The 13,690-nt window shown below is 43.4% G+C and overlaps 1 protein-coding gene across 9 annotated transcripts in view; it reads right to left on the bottom strand.

Annotated features, from left to right (window-relative positions):
• Window positions 1-13,690, bottom strand: part of ACACA (acetyl-CoA carboxylase alpha) — a 148,072-nt gene that overhangs the window by 86,602 nt on the left and 47,780 nt on the right. For all 9 annotated transcript variants that reach the window (XM_056341575.1, XM_056341593.1, XM_056341568.1 and 6 more), the window contains 10 exons: window positions 12,842-12,976; window positions 11,890-12,036; window positions 11,175-11,363; window positions 10,489-10,589; window positions 9,813-9,901; window positions 8,293-8,417; window positions 4,156-4,269; window positions 2,484-2,597; window positions 1,733-1,822; window positions 1,124-1,242 (listed from right to left, as the gene is read on the bottom strand). In XM_056341575.1, the coding sequence (XP_056197550.1) occupies window positions 1,124-1,242; window positions 1,733-1,822; window positions 2,484-2,597; window positions 4,156-4,269; window positions 8,293-8,417; window positions 9,813-9,901; window positions 10,489-10,589; window positions 11,175-11,363; window positions 11,890-12,036; window positions 12,842-12,976 (1,223 nt within the window). The remainder of the gene's footprint in view (window positions 1-1,123; window positions 1,243-1,732; window positions 1,823-2,483; window positions 2,598-4,155; window positions 4,270-8,292; window positions 8,418-9,812; window positions 9,902-10,488; window positions 10,590-11,174; window positions 11,364-11,889; window positions 12,037-12,841; window positions 12,977-13,690) is intronic.

Here is a 13,690-nt window from a genome sequence, read left to right as displayed (position 1 = left end):
AAACGTTGGGAACAGATGAGACCAAATGCATGTCCCATTTGTATCATGAGCGTTCCGTGCTGCTCGTTGAGGACAGTCATTCATTTCTAGCAAACCAGATTCTGAAAACCATTTCATAAAATGTACTGATGGATTCTCAACGAAGCGAGACTGGACCCCGTTGCCCAGCCCCACCAAAAATAAAATAAGGAAAAAGATGTTTGGAAACAAAGGAGAAAAACAGCACTGATGCCAAACTGCCAAACCAGCACAGATCAACAGTGGCACCCGGCGGCCACAGGGACTCACTGCGCCTCTTGGCTCCCGCACGCCTGCGCTGCCCGGGGACAAAAATACAATACCATCTAAAATACCCTCCTGAGTTCCTGTGCAAATGAAAAAACACAGAAACTGACTAACCTGACAGATGCTGAAGAAGTTCTGAGAATCATGCTTGTTTGGTTTGGTTTTTTTAAATGATCTTAGCACACACTAGGAGATGCAACCCTTCTATAAGACTGGGCAGCGAATAGTTGATGCTTTTGGCTGCAGTCATGAGAAATGCATTCTGAAAAATACTGACTGAAAATCTATGTCAGCTCCAGCATTTCTATATAAAACACATTCATACATGCATCTTGCTCTTCTCAGTCAAAAAAACGCATGCTAGAAAAGATTTCACCTTATCCAGTAAAGCCAGGTTTGAAAGTAGAGCCAATCACAAACAGTTACAAAGGGCTGGCAGGGAAGCGCTGCAGGAAGGGGACAGAGACTGTTTGACTGTTCTTTATTAAAATGAGTAATTGATTATTCTGTCTGGCATTCTATCTTTCTGAAGGCTAACTAAAGTTCTAGAAGAAAGTTACTACACAAGCCGATTTAAAAATCAGGAAATAGATGGAAACTGTATCATATTGAATGTATCCAAACTGCAGAAACTATTACCCACAGCTCCTGAGATTTTTAAATAACTTGGGAGAAGGAACTGGGTAATGTAGCTGTTTATCTTAAATAATCTGTGCTTATTTGAGGCACTGGGACTCTCCCTTTCTCCACCGATTCTATTGCAAGTTTTCTTTGCCAAGATAGGATGTAGCCTCTCATAAACCTCCGATTCCACAGACGCCTGAACACGTGATCTGACCTGTTTGGATGGGAGGTAGGTAGCATGAACTGGAACTCCACCACACAAGTGTTATCCTTCAGCTGGCGGTGCTGGACACTGTTTAACTCATAGGCAATATATGCCCTTCGAACGTACACCTGGTTAGAGAGAAACTCAATCAGCGTAACTGTGCTAAGGAAGCAGAAAGAGAGGAAAACAACAAATAATACACCAGAGATTTCAAAAATACTAAAAAACCCAGGTACCTCCAAATGAATATTTAGACAGAACTCTAATTCAGCTAGAATTTAAAGTTATTCTGAGGAAGACAGGTCTGGCAGGATATGACCATCAGCACAAAGCACACAGGACAGGCTGACCACATTCTCGGACAGCAGCTTCACTTTCAATCCTTTCAACCACCTAAATCTTCTTCAAGCAAAGAAGATAACTTGAATCTGAAATTTCAGTCAATTATGAATATTAACACTGTTAAATGACAGACTAAGTATGCCAGATTCCACACAATCTACAGCACTCTTAATCTTGCAGTGGCCTAAACAAAAAAAAACCCAAAAAAACCCCACCACACAGAACAAAAACCACAGAAAAAATAATGATTTTTTTTTTCAATAGGAATAAACTTACCTCCAAAGCTGCCATTCTTACCACCTGATTACTGTGGTAGAAGAAGTTGGGTAGCACATCAAAGATGGATGTCTCCGACAAAATGAGTTTCTGAAAGAGAGCACATCAAGCATTTTGAAAAGAGAACTGCCTGTCTTGCAAACAGGGTCAGGCAAAAAAGCAAAAACCCAAAATCAAGGCTGTCTAGTACCAATTTCCATGCTTTTCCTGTTGTTCATCAAGGATTATGACCTTTTTCTACTAAATCACAGAATGACAGGATCTCAGGTTGGAAGGTACTCATAAATATCACCAAGTCCAACTCCCTGCTCCTCGTAAGACTACCTAAAACTAAACCATAGGACTAAGAGCATCATCCAGATGCTCCTTATAAGAGGCTCGGCACCATGACCACTTTCCTGGGGAGTCTGTTCCAGTGACCAATCACCCTCTCAGTGAAGAGCCTTTTCCTAATGTCCAGTCTGAACCTCTCCTGATGCAGCATCATTCCATTTCCTCATGTCCTATCACGGGTCACCAGAGAGAGGAAATCAGAACCTCCCTCTTCACTGCCCACCTTAAAGAAGTTGTAGGCTGCGGTGAGGTCATTCTGGTATCAGTGTAGGAATGAAAAGTGAGGGGGAAGCTAGAAATCAGAACAATCCAACTTAAAGCCACAAGGACCTTGGGACTACAGGCGAGATTTAAAACAGAAACATGAAGATGAGTGAGAAGAAAGAAGGGAAAACAAGGAGAGAAGTCTGGCAGATACCTGCAGGTTCTCAATGCAGAACTGGTGTCCATACATGTCAATAGCAGACAGGAAGATGGACTCCACCTGGTTGTGACGCAGCTCGTAGGATGGCAAATGGGAAGCAATGAGAACCTGGTAAACAGCAAACACAAGGAGTGTCAGTGAAAGGAGCTATGCTGGGCCATCGGCAGGAGGCTCGTATCTCCAAGGCAGCAATAGTCTGCTCCATCCCAGAAGAGGCGACTGGTTCCTCCTGTGAATTCTGTGGCACCTGGGTGATGCTGCAGACTGCCCCCCCCAGCCTCATTTGTGTATCTGCTTGGTTTGTATTATTGGCAATTCCCCACGGAGAAAAGGAACAGCTTCAATCAAGTTCCATCAGTGCATGTGATTTAGCACTGCAGAGCTGCTAGTCCTGGGGACTGCCTGACCGGCTGTTAATTGGAAAGCAGATCTGGCAGGCAGCAGCTGTGGGGAGGCCAGCAATGGAGACCGCCTTTCACAGCTTCCAAGCAGAGGAAGCAAGAGACACTGGTGCCAGGTATTAAATGTCCAACATGAAGGATACAGAGATAGGAAGGGGAAGCAGCTTGCAGGGGAAAATGAAGTGAAAGAGCAACATAAAGACATACACAAGGACTGCAGCACCATTCCCAGCATGCTGCTGAGAGGTTCAATAACTGAATGGTTCAAGGACGCAAATACAATTCTGAAGGAAACATAAGGTCACTGAGCAGCTTCAAACATCCCATTCATTTTCAACAGTCAAGCGCTGAAATAAAAGGAGAGATCCCCAAAGTGTCAGCTTTCCTGCTTAAGACTTTTAGAATGGAGACAGGGACTGTGGAGTGAGAGGAGTGATCAGACCACAGGGTTAGCATTACCATGAAACAACCATGCCCTCTCACTCCTTCCTGGCTACAGACTAACTGCTAAAGAGGAAGTTCACAATAATATCCAAGTGGATATCTGGCATTCAAATTATTATCTGTACTAGACTCATGGAATTGACAGTATCAAGAGTTTTTCCAATTATTTTCAGGTTAAAAAGAAATTGTCAACGCGCAACTCAAAAGCCAGAAAAAGCCCCGCAAAAGACCAACGTAATTCTCTGCAGTAATTCCTTAGCAGTTGCAAAGAACGTCTAGTTCATGTGTAAATTTCTCTCCCTGTTCTCTGCACACACTGATTCGCAATTGTAAGGTAGCTGATGAACCCAGATAGCATGGCCTGGCTGTTTACTGTACAGCTGCCTACATGTTCCAGGCAGCCTGTTCTTGTTGGGTTCACAAGTGATAAAGCCAGAAGGAACCACAGTGACCATGCATTTTTTGACTTCCTCTATTGCACAAACCACAGGCTGCTCTCAACTGACTTCTATTTGAGCCAGACAAAACTTTCTGGACAAGCAGGGACAACGGAATAGAATTCTAACTTCAAATATTACAGTGATTGGGAATCCACTGCAATCTTTATTAGACTGTCACAACAGTTAATTAGCTTCATTGTTAAAGCACTGCTCACAGTAATCTACTCTTCACATTTGCATAGTAATCAAAATAAACATCAAGAGATACAGACTTTCCAAAAGAGCCAACTCCCAAGTGGGAGCAGTCCGTATTGATCTGATCAGCAATGGCACAGTGTCTCAAGCAGGGATCAGCTTGGATTGCTAAACACGCTCCCTTACCTGCCGTGCTCGCAGGGCCACTTTAGCGTTGGTTGTCTTGCTGAGCTGGGTCAGCTCTGTCAGAATATTAATCAGCTCATCTGTCAAGGTGGGGTCACGGCCACAGAGCTGGTCCTGAAAAATAAAGAGAACTGAAAATGCTTAGAACAGAGGAAAACCATCTTCCGTTCTCCTACATGGGAGTTTAAACCTGAAATACATACACACATGCCCTCACGTGCTGGACGACATCACCTCTAGGGGTCCTTATCTATATATATCTTTATTCTATAATTCCGTGCTGACAAGGGTACAAGCATTAGGCTTTCAGTCATTTCACACATATAAATAAAGCTACAGAGGAAAGAAGGGACTGGCACCACCACCCATTATATTATTTTTAGCATGTGTTTTGGCATCCAAACACAGGAGAAATACTGACTTGGCAAAGAGATTCAAGCAAAACGTTTTCGCATTACCCAATTTCAGCTTTGTATGAGAAGTCTGCCGTAACAGCAATGCAAAATTCAAAGAGCATTTAATTGTAGCGAAATGCCTTGTCTAGCATGCAAAGATTAGCAATTTTTCACTATGAAAGGTGACCAAACAGAAAGAGTTTAACTGCCAGGAGAACCCCCTGAAGTCCACTTAGAAAAACACCTCCAAACCAAAAAAAAAAACCAAACCCACAACTCCACAACCACAAACCAGCAGGCTTTGTACAGCTTCAGTAAAGGAAAAAAAGATCCTGTCATTCTGCTAACAAGGCTAAGCAAAGCTAACTAAAACCGTAAATGATGTAATGTGTTTCCTGCCACAGCACAAGACTGACTCCATAATGATTCTTCTCATCAAAGAATCCTGGTTCTGAAGAAGTTCACTAGCTGACCTTACTGTCTAAATTGGCTGGATAGAATAATAAAACTGAACAGCGTAATTTTCAGTGTTAAAGCTGTTTCGAAACTTTTGGATTCAGCCATTCAAAAAAATGCAAACGGTAAAGACTTCAACCTGTTTTGTTTTCTGAACAGAGGAGATGTACTCTCATGCACATTTTCTTCCAAAAATACTTTCAACTACCGTGAATAATCCCAGCCTTCAACTACTCATACTGGCTTGTGAGCCTCTTCCCTCCCACTCCTGAAGCTGGAAACCCTCTAGGAGCCTCTAACGTGTTTCTTCTATACAGCACAACAGCTTTTCTATTGGTAAATGAATCACAGGAGGAAAATGCGAGATGAAACAGGGATTTGCAACAGGAAAGAACGCTAGTGCCTTAAAGTTTTAAGAGACTTTAAACACATACAGTTCAGAAAAGGCACTTTGAAGATCCAAGAAATAGAAAGGGAAAAAGGGAAACCTCTGCACAGCAGGTTATTTTCCCTGGCAGGCTTATCAAAGCAAAAACCAAAAACCAAATAATAGAAGTCCCGTAGACTGACTAACAAATAAGAGTTCATACTACATGCAATTCCAAAGCTAAATAGCTTTTTCTCCACGTTGCTCTCAATCCCTTTCTCTCCAATCCCACTCAAGCATGATGCCATCTCTAGGAATGATGGCAAACTCTCTGGTGGAGAGGAACCACAGTCAAATCACTTATTAAAAACACCTAAGCTACTAACTCTTAATAAGATTGTCTCCTACTAACCAGTCTTGGGCCAGCAAGCATTACAGTGATTGCTCCCAAAGAAAGTTCTGTAAATTTATCCTCTCCAGGTCACTGTGTGAATTCACAGTGAATAATTCAAGAACTGCCTTTGTCGTATTTGAAATACAAATTCCTCAGTGTTGTAATGTTACTGCTCAAGGTAACAAAAATCCGATAGGACACAGGACATCTGCCATGCCACAAGCAATTCTGCCCAGGATGTGCATACAGCAGTCAGTACATAAGTACATAAAATGAACATACAACTTCAAATCACACTATATTTCAACAAATATATGAAGGATGAAGTAGTTCCCATCCTGCCTTAAACGCCTGCTAGCTAAAAAAGGTGAATGATGGCAGCATAATACTATTACTAAAACCATCCTCAGAGCCTGCTGTTAATAATGGATTCCTAGGGTTACATCAATAACACCAACATAAGCATCAAGGTATTTTGACATGATGTTTGCCCTTGGAGGACAAACTTAAACTACCCCACATAAATAGCTCGGCAACCCATAAAACACCACAGCATTCACCATGAGCACACCAAATGTGCCACGGGTTCTCTCAGACATGAAGAGTTATGTGAGTTGGAAAGAAAGAGGAACGACGTTTTTTTGGTTAATGGCATGCCCTGTCACTTGGCAGACGGCAGTCCCTAGCTGTGCCGCAGATGACACTGTGACCAAAGGCACATCCACCCCTCCTGAGCCCCCATCACCCCCTCGACCAGAGAAGTCCCTGTGACACAGCACTCATGGGAGGGCAGAGCCCATGCGAATGGTGCTCAGGTTACCGGCTAGCTGCCGGCTGCTCTTCCACCACACGCAGCACAGCCTCTCCCAGTATGTTTTACGTTCTGGCAAACTGGGATGTCAGCCTTTACTTGAGTAGAACTGAAGCGGTGGGAAGAATGACTACACAGGAAGGAGAAAGGAAAACTCTTCAATGTTTCTCTGTGTTCCCTACCTCCCCATTCCCTCAGACGGACACCACGCTGGCCAACGTGAAAACACAGCAAGGCTCTGCCTCCAAGACACGGCTTGCATGGGAGGTGAAAAACTAGACAAAAAGTTTCAGTCCCATTTTAGCAAGAAATAATCAGGATGACAACAACAAAATAAAGCAGGTAGCTGGCGCTGCACTGGCTTTTGCCTGCACTGATTGGCAAAGGCAGCAAGCAAAGCCTCAAACCAGCTCTTTGACAAGGCCTAACGCCTCCCCGGCACCCCGTGTAATTACACACTTGAGTGACTGGACTCTGAAGAAAATTGAAGGCCTGAGCTGCGAACAGCTGCCATTTTCTCTCTCCATCACGCCAGCATGATTACTTGAGAAATGAACAGCCCCGGCTCAAAGCTACTCCAGAATTCTCAAAGGAAATATGGCTCCGTGTTCAAATAATGAGATTCTTAAGGCAAGCGTTACTTACAATCACACCACACACCAAAAAGGGAAAGAAAAAAAAAGAGGGGGAGGAGAGCCAGAAAGAAAGAATGCCAGGGTCCTTATATCTTACAAATTAGAATTTAAGAAACTCAGCCTCAGCCTAGGACAATTATGACTCTCTCCTTGCTTTTGAGAGCTATTCTGTAGATGGCTACTTTGGACATATTTTTGGCAGTATCAGACCACATTACATTTGAAAAAAAAAAAAAAAAAAAAGACAAAAAAAGCAGGGGGTGGAGGGAGGAGAGAGAGAGACAGTATTGTAATTAGCCTCTTAAAAAGCAGGATACCTAATTCTAATCTGTTGAAAATAATGTCGTCACTAAATTCATCCTGCCTTGAGGAAGGTGGGCATTCATTCTGCTTCAAAGCATTATGTGGGACAAGGAGTTTTTCAAGGCTCTTTAGGAAACAGGAAAAAAAAAAGACCGGACTCAATTGTTGTTTTTTAATTATTTTTCCTGGGAATGTAATTTACAGGGAGTTTCACCCATTAGAGTGGGACCAAAATAATGAGAACTGAGATTTTTCATGGACTAACAAGCCACAAGACCATGAGAAGGTGATGGCAGGCCCTGCCATGAGGACTCATTTGTGTTTCTAGGGTGGAATCTTGTCTGTCCAAGAGGAATTCCAACCCCAGGAGATTCTCCATCCCTGAAGAACCAAACTAAACCAAATATAGTCACAGCCCAGTGTCTGAAAGTTAGCCTCTAGCACCCTCCCAACATAAGTCTGCATTCTTATCTCCCCACAGATGCTCACAAAGCACTTGCATAATTAGCCTTCACTGTACTCTGACACGCAATCAGTGCAGGACAGTCACAAACCAGAAGGTGCACAGACACCGTGCAAACAGTATGTTCTGGGTCTCCTTCAATGCACGGCTTACGTGCCCTAAGAACACATGAAAAAACTCCACACTGCTGCCACTGCTTCTGTAGCTAGAAGGTTTGCATCTTTAAGGACGAGAGCTATCAATTCAGTACCTTTAAAGCACCAAACATACAACTACAAGAAACAAATTTCTAGAACACCATCAGACAACTTACAATGAGCATGGTAACAAGCAGGTTCTTCTTGGTGACCTGAGCATGTGAGAAGATGTAGTTCAATACAGCATTCATATCGCTTTTATTCTCTTCCCGAAGGGTAAAGACACACTTGTCATAGTGACCTGCAATCAGAAATGGACATTTTTCCAGTCTCCATACCTGTGTGTCATGGAATAGAAGTTAATAGATGTGTCTTTATTCTTCTACATATATGTTTTGAGAACCTACTTTGTATGGTCCACACAAACAATTCTGGGATGGAAACATTCCTCCCACCACTACCCCCTCAACTGCAAACTTTAAACATCCTACTCTTATTAAAACAGTTCCAATACCAAATACCTCCTTTGTGAGCAAATAAGAAGAGAGGAAAGGTGAGCTCAGTCTTTCATTCAAACGACAAGCAAAATAAAATAATAGCAAAATGATCTGCACCATCCTCTACTACCAGCAAATTGAAGTGGAAATGAATCTGCAGTACCATTAGGCTGGAGCAGGTAATGGAGCAGGACAAAAGAAAAGTAGAACAGAATCTGAACTACCTGCAAGAGCTAGAGCCTCAGACTAGCTAGTGCTTCATTGCCACCTTGTGCCTGGATACAGCAGTGCAACCCATTTATTTCCAGTTCTCAGCTTCAGGCTGTGGTTTGGGGTTTGCTCTATGAACAGCCTGGTATTTTACAGCAGGTACAAGTAAGGCAGTTACTTTTTTTTTTTTTTTTTTCTCCACTTGATTTTCTTACCATCAAATTTAATTAACAGGCAGGCAAGATAAAACCATTTAAAATCACCATGTTGTTTAGTTCTTCTGATTCTAATTTTTCTGCAGATGCTCAGAAATGCGAAAATAAAAATCAAGCTTCTCACATGAAGCTTCCACACATGGAATACCCAACTGGGGGAACTCTCCAGTGGTAGGCCACTGCTGATAAGAGTCAGTGAGGGAACACAAAGGAGATCATCTCTGATCTAGAACAAGCAGAAACGACACAGACTGACTGAGCCTTAGTGAGCTCAGTAACAGCCTAGAGAGGCAACACAAAGAAACTCCTAATATGCAGTTAGTCTGTCTTTTTACTCCAGGTCATACAGAAGTCCTCAATTGGAGGGCCATAAACTCATACAGGAGCTATTCTTTTGAAGATTTAAGGGGAAAAGGAGCATCCCTACACCAAAAAGAGACCAGCCATATTATGACACGTAAACTGTGGGTAAGATGGCATGGGATGTAAAAGATGATGGATATACCAACAGTGGAAAACCAGCAGAATAGACTGCTTTGGGGTAAATGCTTGTGATAAGCATTATGAGCCATCTTACCACAAAAACTCAAAATGGACATAAGCTCCTCCACAAAAAAAACAGGATCTGACCAGTAGACCTTTAAAAGAAAACCTGTGTAGCTTAGCCTCACCGTGAGTGAGAGTAATCTTTCTTGAATGGGGTCCATGCGGACCTTCTGGGACCAAATGTGGTTCTTGCAGAAATCAAGTCCCTGACATGCTTAAGAGACTCACCATGCTGAAACTGAGTCTCCACCTTCAGATACTGACGGAGCAGATCCATCACCACTGCTTTCATGTGACCGCGAATACCACTCCGGTACCTGCAGAAGCAAGTCAGTCAAACCTAATGTTGAGTTAGATCCGCATAGCCCTACTTCTGAAGACCTGCAAGTGAGTAACACTCAACACAAGTGGCAGAATAAACCTGCTTACAGAAGGAAGCGTACCTGGTTCTGAAAATCCAACTGTTATGTGAACATATAACCCCTGCCATTACTGTTGTGGGGTAGCATGGCTCGTGTTTTGCATCAAAGTGTCCTCCTTCTGAAAACACTAAAAACTCTAGACACTGAACAGTATAAACACATCAGTGGCTTGAAGAAATGGCCAAGATGTGATCAGCGCCAGAACAGAAGTTAAATCTTTCTTTAAGCCAAAAAAGGCAAAGGGAAAAAGAGGGAAGGATCTCTATGTGTGCTTCACACAGGCAGTCGGGCCACACACACGGCCCCCCTCACTGCTGACCTCCCTGAGGGAAGCATGCAATCTTATTCCTGTGATTCAGACTCTTGAGTGTAATAAAACCAATACAGACAAGCAGGCTCAGGTCTTTCAAGCAGCAGGAAAAAAAAAAGAAAAAAAAAACCAACAGAAAAAGCATTAGGGGGCACCCCTGAAAATGGCTCACCTCTGTACAAGCTGGACAATGCTCTGAGTGTTCATGAAGAAGACCTCACGCTCTGATTTGCGGTTCAAGGTGGCTGCATGGCTATCCAAGATATTGGCAATCTGAAAGAGAGCAATCAACATGACAGTCCGAGTCCTGGATGGGATGATCTGGCTGAACAACCAGCAGAGAAGCTGAGACCTTCCAGACAGACCAGACCAGAGTTCCAGCAGACTCCAGCAAAGGCCAAAGCTTTAAACTAAGAAAGTTAATGACCTGACAATGACACAAAAATCAATGCACAATATCGTAATACCAGAGAAATCATCTCCCAACATCTCATTACCTGATCAGGCCTTCCTTAGTTGCAATCACTCTTCTTTAAGGTTATGTTTGACACTACAAATTGTGCTGCTGCGTATGTGCCAGGCAAAAAGCAAATAAAGAAATGCCCACAAGGCCACTGATATGATTAAACCACTTCCAAACTGCCTGTTTAAAGCTATACTGAGCAGGGAACACATACCCTTCAGCACAGGTAAAGGAGGCAAGCCTTTAAGCTCAAGTCATACAGGGAAGTACCTTTCACCACGAAGATCCCATGTTCAAATGCAACTTCCAGGTACAACTAACATCCAGATAATTTAAAAGAACTTTCTCTGCCCCAACACAAACTGATCTTTATTCCTCTAAGTGTTGTTGATCACCTGTTGGCTGGGAAACTGGCAAAGGACTGATGTGATGTTGCTGGCGTACTGGGCCATCTCCTTCTTGATGGACTTCTCTACGTTGGGTGGGATCCGTCCAGAAACACTGGTCATGATGTCCTGAAGTTCCAGCAAAGGCAAAGATGGATCCCTCAGGGTCTTCATTAGTCGCTCAACCCAGCCCTTCACCTAGAGAGTCAGTGTTAAGACAAGCGTGGAGAAAAGAATAAGCAGCAAGAAGGGAGAAAAGGAAAGGCTTTTCATTGTGGTAAACTTCAATACTGTTTTATCCCACAGCTAGCCCAGGGACTAAAAGAGAGAACTGGGGTAGATGACAAAGCTGCTGTGCTACCTTACACCAACAGCTGACTCAGATTCGCCCACCTTCTTCTGTCCTCCTTCTAGGACATCTGCCACAGCTGGCTATGCAGGCAGCTCCCACATACAAGGCTGCAGGCACACACAGTAAAGATCGAGCCCAGCTCCTTGTCTCTGTCTTTGTTTTGGGTGCCACAGACAGGACTCTCCCCTCTTACTCTCTAGTGAGACTGACTATAACGAAGTCAAAGAAAGAAAACCGAATACAGCTGGCACTAGCAGGGTAGTACTGCCCTCACTCTTCGTTCTCTGACATGCTGACATGCAAATTGGCCAGCATCACCTTGAATTGAAAGAGTACTTGTGTTCCCACTCTGAAATAAGAAATAACTAGTACCTTGCTGCTGAAGTAGGGCTCAGGTAGGCAGTATCCATTCATCACATTGACCAGGTTATCTAGGACACAATGGAAGATGCGATGGAGTTTCTCGCCTCGAAGTGCTGTGCTCTGGATCTGTGGCAAAGTACCCGTGTGCAGTTCAGCCTGGAAACACAATGAACAGTGCAGTGTCACTAACCTTCCTGTGTGGCATCAACCACTTGGTTGAGAGACAGAAAATTAGAACTGTTGGAGATCCATCTCATATGTTGTGTACACCCACAAAATAAGCTTCCAGCCTCTCTCCCTAGTATGTTACAATTGATCTCATTGTTTAGATCCAGGATGACCAAAAATCTCAAAGAAAAGCACAGAAAAAAACAACAGTTTGGTGCTGACAATCACTTTCCACCCCCTGTACAACAACCTCCCACAATTTTCAACTAGCTAAAGGAATAGATTCTCTTCTACTGCCACCAGCTACATTCCAGCCTATCATCCCTAAATGGATACATCTCTTTCCCTTTCACCTTAAAAAAGATGCATGTCCTAGGCTCTTTTTTTCTAATTCCAGATTTGTTGCAACTGCTTTCTCAGGGCCCGACACTCTTGGAGTTAAGATACCAACGCTGATCCTCCCAAAGAGGGTCACATGAAGAATACACAATAAAAAGAAGTTAAATAAACTTGCATAGGAATAAAGCAGCTGGAAAAATCTGGCCAGACTCCAATATCCTAGACAGCTGCGTACCCACAACAGTGCTGAGGTAAGAAGAGAACAAGAATGGTACATAAGCTTAGCCTGAATCAGAGCAAGTGACAATAACCCAAGTCCTAGCCCTCATCTGAGACAAATAAATGGTAAAGTGACAATTCCAGTACATTGCACAAGTCTGAAATTGGTTCAGTACACCAGAGCATCTCAACATCACCCCCTATTAAAAACACAACAAACACCTGTGCTCCTCACCTGCTGAACCCTGCTGGGATCATCCAGCTGAAGCTTGGCAATCACACAGCCTGGATCCAAGACTGCCCCTGGGCGTTTGACATAATGGATGCAGCCTGATTCTCCTGCTGTTAGCGTCATCACCATTTTCATCACCTGTAGCAAGGAAAACAGGTTACACACCCAGCTTCCATGTTCCCCAAATAGTTCTAGTTTTGTGAGCCAGCAGCCAATGTCCTACTACAAACTAACCTGCATGAGCACCTTTTGCATCCAGGCTTTCTCAAAGGTTTAAAAGCACACACATCAGTAATGAAATCTCAGACACTAAATGAATGGTAGAACAAAGTAACTGGCCACAAATTAGGGCAGCAGGAAGCCATCCTCAGGAACATCACCTGTTCCACACACTGCTTGGACCAACAGGTACCCATGAATGTCCCACATTCAACACAATGAGCAAAGCAGACACAATTTCCTGCTGCAGCTGCTGTACTCTGAAGAAGTAGGAGAAGAAGCAAAAGCTACAGCAGCACATTCATTTTTAGCAGAGGGAGCTAGGATTACTTTCTAGAAGTCACCGGTCTCAAACCACTCTTCAGAGACAAAGTTGCTTCCTTAGATCTACCATGGAAGCTCTTGCCTTTGGAGAATAAGGGCTGGGTATGGGGGGAGACAGTCTAGTTTTACCATTGTTATACACCACAACAGGGAACACAGGAATTGAGTGGTGGTTCCTTCTTAGCCACAGCTCTGTTGCAGCGTAAATGCACTTACATACAATATCTGGATCTCTGGGCTGCTATTTTTCTCCTACACATTGTCCCCAACCGGTTTAATTGCCCCTCTGTCAACACACACCCTCCCCTC

This window comes from Falco biarmicus, chromosome 1 (genome assembly GCF_023638135.1).
Source record: "Falco biarmicus isolate bFalBia1 chromosome 1, bFalBia1.pri, whole genome shotgun sequence".
Taxonomy (NCBI): domain Eukaryota; kingdom Metazoa; phylum Chordata; class Aves; order Falconiformes; family Falconidae; genus Falco; species Falco biarmicus.
Note: the sequence above shows the minus strand (reverse complement) of the source record. Positions and strands in the feature narration are given on the sequence as shown.